The sequence below is a fragment of the Branchiostoma lanceolatum genome, chromosome 16 (assembly GCF_035083965.1).
Source record: "Branchiostoma lanceolatum isolate klBraLanc5 chromosome 16, klBraLanc5.hap2, whole genome shotgun sequence".
Lineage (NCBI taxonomy): Eukaryota > Metazoa > Chordata > Leptocardii > Amphioxiformes > Branchiostomatidae > Branchiostoma > Branchiostoma lanceolatum.
The window spans coordinates 11,084,036-11,093,219 of record NC_089737.1 but is presented as its reverse complement, the minus strand read 5'-3'; the positions used below and the strand labels follow the sequence as shown (position 1 = coordinate 11,093,219).

At 37.9% G+C, this 9,184-nt stretch overlaps 1 protein-coding gene across 1 annotated transcript; it reads right to left on the bottom strand.

Moving 5' to 3' along the window:
* Positions 1–362: 362 nt before the first annotated feature.
* On the bottom strand, positions 363–7,468 carry LOC136421366 (CD63 antigen-like). Its single transcript, XM_066408620.1, has 7 exons — positions 7,012–7,468; positions 4,978–5,163; positions 4,141–4,221; positions 3,499–3,594; positions 3,055–3,246; positions 2,582–2,665; positions 363–2,016 (listed from the first exon to the last, which is right to left on the bottom strand). Exons 1-7 carry the CDS (start codon positions 7,096–7,098, stop codon positions 1,831–1,833), a joined length of 912 nt encoding a protein of 303 aa, XP_066264717.1. The 5' UTR covers positions 7,099–7,468; the 3' UTR covers positions 363–1,830.
* Between the last annotated feature and the right edge of the window lie 1,716 nt (positions 7,469–9,184).

Here is a 9,184-nt window from a genome sequence, read left to right as displayed (position 1 = left end):
TTTGTTGTCAGTAACGTTATTTTTCCGTTTGTACTTCAGTGGTATAGACATGTTTATTACTTAGTAGTAGGTATGTTTATTTGCATAGCATGCATGTCTTCTATGGCCACACTATCTGTTTTCTACTCTAGAACGTAAGAAATAAAGTTCGTTTTGTAAATCAATGATTCTTAAGGCGATGTGTAACAAATCAATTACACTTGTGTTTAACTGAATAATAGTACTAATATCTATATTTTGTAAGAGATTAGTTATAGAAGGTAATATTGGAAGTCAGCGGTGTGCAGGGATGCTATTGGCTAACTAACAAACGTTTTATTTATATGTAACGTGACCAATGTAAAGTACAAGCTGCAATGGAACAAACTGCCAATCACTATAATTTTCTGACGGACGTTCCTTGTAATGGAATAATGGAATCTATTGACTTTGCCGCAACAGCAATATAAAACAGATATTTTCACAAATAAGATCGTATTGTATAGCCTTGTATAAACGCGAACACTGTGTTATGTTTTCTACTTTCACACATTTTTCAACAATCAAAAAATGAACGTGAATGATAGAATGGGGTGAATGAAATGTATGAAAGAACATCACGATTTTTTCCCGTGGGTATTAGATTGAATGTCTTTACTTTGACTTTTAGAAATGGTAGAACGACGAAAATATTGTAAAAATCACACAAATGTATTCACTAGAATGATAACAGCTAAGGCATCAAAGTTCTTAGCCATTTTACCATTATACACTACTACAATCATAGCACAGTGCCATTTTAAATTACAATGTATAAGTCAGAATAATCATGTATTATATGATATAAAGGGGTCAAATGGTACGCGTAAGGTTTTATCAAAGCTAAAAAGTCTAATCTTAATTCTATGACTCTATTCTCTGACGTTGAATTGTATGTTGTCTAGAATTTAATCATGTTTTAGTTATCTTTTAGGTGAGTTAATTGATTAATGAAACCAACACAGCTTTTGTATACTGCAAATAGATCATATCATTTTTTATGAATCTTATTTATGACTTATTTAGGTGAAATACATTGGAAAACTTTGGTCGAGTCACATCTTCCTGTACAAAGACTAGCATTGCACGTCTGGATAGCATAATATTCTGCATCTTTGAGATAAATGAGTAAGGAAGGCATCATGTAATGATTTAAAACTTCTTCTTTATAGATACTGTAATTTGATAATGGAAAAAACAAACGAAAATCAAGTTGACTTAAAACAGGTCTTCATAATGAATAATTCCACACAGACTGTATAATACAGACTTCAATATCTTTACATTGTAGCAATCTATTTGATAAGTGCGGTAGCCATACACATAATATAAGTAATGTTAAACATAATGATTTTCCTTCAATTTATACAATCAGTAGCGATGTACAATACTATCACTATTCTTGTTTAAATATATACATCTCTTGTAAAGTCCCAGCATTGCTATGTATTTTTTTTCATTTCGGTGTAAAACTGTATATTTTTCTTTGAACATAATCAATGTCAAAATCTCTATAGAAAAAGGTGGTTAGATGTTAACATTTTGTTGACAATATACTGTGTTGAAATTCTTCGTGCTGAAAAAAAAAACAGTATTGTATATGTTATTGTTCTTACGCTCTACTCTCCACATTTTGACTTAAATCTTGATGGAAGAAAAGCATGTTTTTGTTAGATTTGCACATAATTTATGCTAACATCTTATATCACACATCATCCACTGGTACTTTAAGCATAAATCTATGTACCCTCCTATTCTACAAACAAACAGACCAACAAGCAAATTTATAATCCTTCAGTTTTCGTGAATTCTCTAGTGATCCTCGCTAAGTAAGTCGTCACTGCTCTCTTGGCCACGCTTTTTTAGTTTCGCCTCCTTTGACTTCATTTTCTTCTCCCTCTTCTTAATCAACTTTAGCTTGACCCTGTCCTCCTCGTCTGCACTGTCCCTCCGCCGGATATGACGTAATAAGCAGCAGCTCAAAGTGAACCCAACGGCCTATATATAGGCAAACGAACAATTCTCTATGTTAGTGAGAGGAATACACATTTCATTCAAAAACATGCCTATGTAGTCCAGGGAAATTTAAATACTGATATATTTTCTTCAAAAAAAGTCTCAATTCTGCAGTACCGTTTTTTAGTGGCTGCGAGAAGTTTGTACAAAACAACCGTCAAGTTGCAAAATTTTTTGGGAATTGAGAAATTGTCAAATGTTTTCAAAGAGGTTTCAACACTACATACCTTGATACTACTTATAATGGACCGTTTTAATGAATAGTTTTGATAATTAGGAATAAAAGCATTCTTGGCAAAGAAATAGCTTCATCCTTCCGGGTGATCAAAACAAATACAATAAAGAGACTGTTACACTAAAGGCTTTTAAAATGATGTATACAAAACTAGTTTTCGACACACACTACCTTCACATCGAAAATATGAAATCAATCCATCCAGCCGTTCTTGTTATCTTGTTTACAGACAGACAGACAGACACGCAAACACAGCTGAAAATATAACCTGCATGACATTTCATGGAGGTAATAAAGCACACTAATACAAACCTCAAGGAAAATCACCACGGATCCCGCCCCGATTATCTGCAGTAGATGGCCGTTCAATACATCAGCCACCCTCTTGGAACACCCCTGGAAATGTGAATAGAATTAAAAACCTCAAAACATAAGGCGAAAACTTGAAGCAGTAAGCTTAAGCTTGTCACTGTCGCAGCTTTGTTACCAAATTATATGTTATATGTGTGTATCTAATAACAAGGTATATGTGTGTAGACATTCATTTATTCTCTCTATTTCTTTTTCTGATTATCAGCAGTTTGCGTATTCATGTTAGTTACAACAAGTGACCGGTACCGGTACAAATAGATAAAGGGAAATAAAGAAAAGGACACTAAGGAACATAGGTAACTGATTCTGTGTGTGCAAAAGACAAGACAAGTGAATTTTATGTGTTATATGATATTTTTCTTTCTTTAAGCTGTCCTTCTTTCGAAATACTTTCAATAGTAGTCCCAACCTACGGTTGTATAGATGGTACTGTTCTGTGCCTTGTCCTTCTTTCCGCAGGAGTCGTCAGGTTTGTTGATGTCGAAGTTGTCCTTGGCGCCCACACAGCACGACCCCGGCACGTCCCCGGAGTGCGTGTCGTTAGGGTTACCGGCAAACGGTACTCCGAACCAGTCTCTGTAACTCACGTCACCGCAGCACTTAATCTAGGTGGAGAACAAAGATATTGTTTATTGTTTAGTGTTTATTTATTTATTCTGCACTTAAAAGTGATAAATACATAACAACGAAATACAAAGAATAAAACAGTGCAGTGCAAGGAAGGCCGAAAGCTATGTGCTTTATATGTAAAGGCATCCCTCTATTGAATTATGATAACTTAAATAAATCAATTAACCAAAAGAAAGAGGATGGGTCTCTCTCTCTCTCTCTTTCTCTCTCTCTCTCCCTCTTTGTACCTGCATTTGCAACTCGTCCATGACCTTTGACCTCACAGCCGTCTTCTTGACGTTAAGGATTCTTCCGCCGAGAAAATCCGTCAGTTTCTGTCGAAGCTGTAGAGGAGAACAAATATGGACATATGTCAAATAAAGCTAATTGAAATTTGCATATTTTGATGTCAATGACTCCCGCATACATGTAACGTTTAGTTAAGGTACCGACATTGGTGATCAAGACATTTTCATAAAGTTTTGTTTTATTATTCACAAAATATTAACAACAGATAAATAAACAAGACGAATTGGTGACGGAGTCAACTTAGAACTCGTTGCTATTTATACAGCATAGACAATGAAACATCTGATTAAATAAACATTTGGATAATAACTAATTCAGGAAATACAGTTTAGTCGTAAATCTATGTGTATTAAACGAGTTTCAACCAAATGAAGTCACGGCCAACATTTACTAGTCTCTATCAGACTAACTACGCCGGCTATAGGGAAGTTTGGCCACCATGGCCAGAGGGTTTCATTTGCAGGCGGGCGAAATATTGACCCTCGCCGCGTGGACTGACTCTACTGGCCAATTAGTCCTTTTTTTGGCCGAATTCTATGATCCATACGCCCGTAGGAAGCCTGGTGGAGGCCGATACTTACCGTCCCGATAGACGTTAGTACAGCCAGGCTCACACCCGCCGCTACAGACAGGACGAACAGACAGCCCAGAATCCCCGCAAACTGGAGAAGAGAAAACAAGTGATAATAATGCACCAGAATGCAAACTTACTTAGTACATAAGTTTCCAAGTTTTGGCTAGTCGGGGGAAAACGGACTCCTTGTATAAGTCGCAAAAACAGAACAAGTAACTCACTAAAACAATACGGTAAAGTCAAGTCAAAGTTTATTGCACAACGATTGTAACAGGTAATGTAAGGCAAACAATAAAATACTGCTGGCTACTTATATCAAACTACTAAAAGCTACAGGGAGGTTCTATGCTAAAAAATGGTTAGGTTCTACAATGCTCCATTTCAAACTACATAAAGGCACTATCAATTTGATATTTTCAGAGGTATATGATATCAACAGGAGATACAACAGGGAGTCGTATATGTCAATTATACAATTACATGATGAGGAGTTGATGTCTTATACAACTAATTTGCTATTTTGTGGATTCTTTTTTGCATAGATATATATAGATATATTGGCCTAGATATACAGATATTGTTGCAGAGCATGACATTAGTACACGAAACGTCTTTGTTTTCGACTGAGGTAATTGTAGAAATATTCACGGGGATTTAATTTCGCGGTAGGAGAAAATGGAGCGTTCGCAGTGTTTATGAGTTCGCGTTTAAAACAATAGTAGCCAATGAGAAGTAGCCAAAGTCACACTATGGATAGGCTTTTAGTGGTGGTTTTAAGGGCGAAAACCGCGAACATAAAACCACCGCGAACATTTCTGCATTTACAGTATTATGGGTAACTCACCGACAACAGCAAGCAGCAGTTCTCTCTAACCACCCCTGCAATACCGACGATTCCCGTTAGGGTGACGAACAGCCCGATCACTATGCACAGGTTGCGGGCTGAGACCAAGTCATGGTTGAGTTCTTCGAACTGACCCAAGTACTTATTGGCCACAGCAGCAACAACCAACATAGTGATCCCCGCGGCCTGTAGGATTAAAGAATATAGTTTACATTGTTAATGATAGAAAACGGAGAAGTATTCTAGACGGCAAAAATGCTTTGTTAGATTTAAATTTGGACCAAGTAAGTTGTCTTCATCACACAGTCCCGAGGGCTAAAACGTGCGTAATGTTAGATTTCAGGCTTTGTTCATCTCTATTTTGGTATCTTGAGGCCTTGTTTTATCGGGTATTGTCAGCAAACATTAACTACTAAAAGCTACTGTATATAAGACTTAATTCACTGTGGAATATTTCATATTGCTTCATTTTTCTGTAATCACAAACTGTGTCGTTTAAACGTAGACATCGCCTGTCCCTATTGAGGCCTAGTCTCTATGAACCACAGTAACCCAAGATGAATTGTCTGTGTGCATGGCTGATTCTCAGTGTTTGCATACACTTATAACAATTTAGTATGTTGTCAGGTGTGTAAACCTCAAGAAGAGCTCATGACAAGATAAAATCTACTGCATGCGTTTTTTTTGGTCCGCTGGAATAAACTCCAATAGCCTGCTAGAATACGTGTTTAATGAACTATCATGTTCATGGTACAAATGTTGAGGTTTTTGTTAACAAAGACTTACCATATTGATCTAAACAAACTGTCATTGGCTTTCAAAAATACAAAAGCTACTGAAACAAACCACTTGTATTGCCTCAATGACGAGCGTGACATGTGTGAACCTTGACTATAAATACCACGTTTCACAGGAAGCTAGACACCAGCGAGAAACAATAAAAGAAAGATAAACAAAGTTTAGGTCAAGTACCACTGGGTCCAGGGACAGTGACTCGCCTTAGTATGCCTGAGTGCCGATCTGAATACTGAAGAATGTTTCATGTTTGTATACTCTGACAACAGTTTAGGGGATCGTTTCCAAAGTAGGCATTTCTTTCTGACGAAATATATTCCAACTTGCCCTCCGACGAATAAAAGGTCACAAGAAAATTACAAGAAGGGTGACTCAAGAGTAAGCGCCTGCGCACAGACAGCATAGTGAGAGAAAAATTAGGGTTTGAACCATTGAAAATCCTTTCTCGGGGTATTCGTTTTTAAAATCTGGGCAGCATAAGGATGGCTATGGTAGAAAAGAGACCACATTTGAATAATTTCTAAAACCACCATGAGATAGTGAAAACTAAAAAGAAAATGTTTTTAGAAAGCCTTAGTCTACGAACTTATGTCATTACCCTTGATCAACGTCTTGGCTGGGAAATTTTTGTCTTGTCGTTGGGTGAAAATTTAGAGGTAAAAATGCATTCACTTAAAAGTATATATCAAAATTCTAAACGGTACGAATAATGTAGACATTAAAACGGTTTGCATATTAACTCCACCCAAAGAACAATCATAGTCTATTTCTCTCTTTTCATTCCCCTCTTTCATACACTGGTATTTACGAAGTATAGTTTGGATACAAAAGCGAAAAACCGTTCATAGAACCAATGGCATTGTGGTGCCAGATTCTTGGAATTTGTTTTTGTCACTTCCCAGTTTTGAGCAGAGCCAAGCCACGAGAATCCCGCAATACATTTGCATAGATTTTCATGAATGAAAAGGTAAATGATCATCAGCAGCATATTAACCGATCGTATACTTCAAACTGTTTATAGCTTGTTCGGCCTGTGTGAAAAAAAGCTTGATGTGTAATGAAGCTTTAAAGGGCTTAGGGAGGAGGGGCGACAGGTAACACATTCACTGACGCATTCTACATTACAGCACAAACGGTACCGAAGCAGGTATCTAGGCGCTTTTGTGTTCAGAGTCTTACTTTCAATGCTGATATAATTCGACGATGATGTTAACGAGTTACTGAAACAGTAGTACTCACCAGAAACACCAACAGGAAGCAGGCTAGCCCACATTTGAAGCACACGATAGCAGCTTTCGTCTGCGTGTCCATGTACGGGGGCGCCATCTTGGCCGTCACAGCTTGTTCTTCCTTTAGGACCTGCTTACAGTCGTACCAAGCTGCGGCCCTGTCTCGCAAATTCTCCAGGCTGTACAAAACACTCCTCTTGTTTTGAGTACAGTGACAGAAAATTCGTCGCGTTCTTAGAGTAACATTTGACAACAAGAAAAGAAAGAAATACTATAGACTGAGAGGACGTGGCACGGGTCTGCCATACAGGTGTGTTTGCTTCACCTGTGCTTTAAGTAAGGATACAGGTGACTTACAGCGATTTAAGGTAAGGGTAGTGAGGCGTGGATGACGTCACAATCCGGGCTCGCATGGCGCAACACACGGCATGTGGACCGTGCTACGAATATCGCAATGCAAATGGTGTTTGCCCTAGCGTAGCTGGGGACAACTAGAGATAATAGTTTCCTGTTATTAAGGGTAAGTCTAGCGAGACGCTTGGATTCCCTCACGTAATGGGGGTAAATGTTTCCCATAGCCGCCAACACTAGTATTAACCTTAGGCATGCATTTGTAGCCGTTTGGTACGGAATCTGTTTTGGTTATGGGGTTAGGCACCGTATTGTTTTCAATGCATGCATTCGTAGTCCTTATCGAAACTTTTTAACAATAGTTTTGACATTAACAGTACAAAGCCTTTATGTCGGCCAAATGATTTGTGACTTTATTGGGGTCGTTTCAATGAGAACGAACTTGAGAGTTTTTGTTTACAGTGTTAGCTTTTTAGGATTGATTTACAGGCTTTAAGCTAGTAACTGTACAGTACAGGATGGCGAAAAAAAGGAAAAAGTTAAGTGTCGGAAAGTGTGCTTTCCCTTTGCCTTGGGAATAGGATGAGGCATGTTCGACAGTTTGGTATGTTCACAAAATGATATAGCCAGGTAACATGATTTCAAGTAATACATATCTCCAGTGCGCGTAATACAAATCAAACGTAGCCAGAAGAATATCCCGTAATATAAGCACCGCGGTCAACTAAATATTTTGGAAACGTTTTGATCTGTTATATGATTGTTGTCATACGAACTCTGAACGGAACATTCTAGTAAGTCATCAAATCATGCATACGTGTACTTTTTCTGCCATCATGTTTATGTGTTCTAGTTATGCACCTAACTGTGCGATCATGTAGTCGACACAACCCGGACTGTCACAGTGGGCTGCCGTGTTGTCGCAACAATGTAGCGAGAAGAGAAGGTTGGTGTGCCCTGAAGTAGATGGCCTCCTCTACTCCTCTCACAAAGTAGTCAGGTTCCGTGCCTTGAATGTTGATACCTTCCAGAGAGACGGTGTGGCCCGGAGACTCAATGTGTACAGTACAGGCCACGAAATACGCATCAAGTTTCGCGAAACGCCCCGCGGAAAAGTGCGAAACGTCCCGCGGAAAAGTGTGAAACGTCCCGCGGAAAAGTGCGAATTGTCCCGCGGAAAAGTGCGTATCGTGCCGTATGTGTTTTGAGATCTCCGAAGACAAACTGATGCATTGCAAGCTTTTCTTTTACAAGGCAGCTGAATTTTGAGCTATGGTCAAGATAATACATCATTGTACTTTTATTTTGATTTACGTATCTATTTCTTTATTCCAGTTTGAGATATTGTAGAAATACATCAAAGGCAACCTTACAATACATTATCATGGTTGAAGGAATCATAGCAAAATGCCACAAAAGCGGTTCCTCACCACAACCATTCATATGCTGCAGTGTTATATGTCATAATTACATTCTGAAGCAAAATTGTAAGATTTTCTCAACAATGTTTGTGCATATAAAATAGCTAAGTATGATATACAAAAATGAACTCATATGTTTCCCTCAAGACATTTTTTAAAGGAAAATCATTGATTGAAATTCCATTTGATTTGACCCACACAAACACACATACATGGAAATATACATTCATATAATTTTGAAGGGACATATTTTCAGTGGCATATTTCCTTAATCCTAATAAGTGACATCATCTTCAATGTTACACAAGTTATCCTGACACTCTGTTTACACAAGACCACATTATACGTATCTAAAGCCAGTGGTTAATAATGAAACAGCAATATTCATGGCTGCATCATTTTGAGGATAGT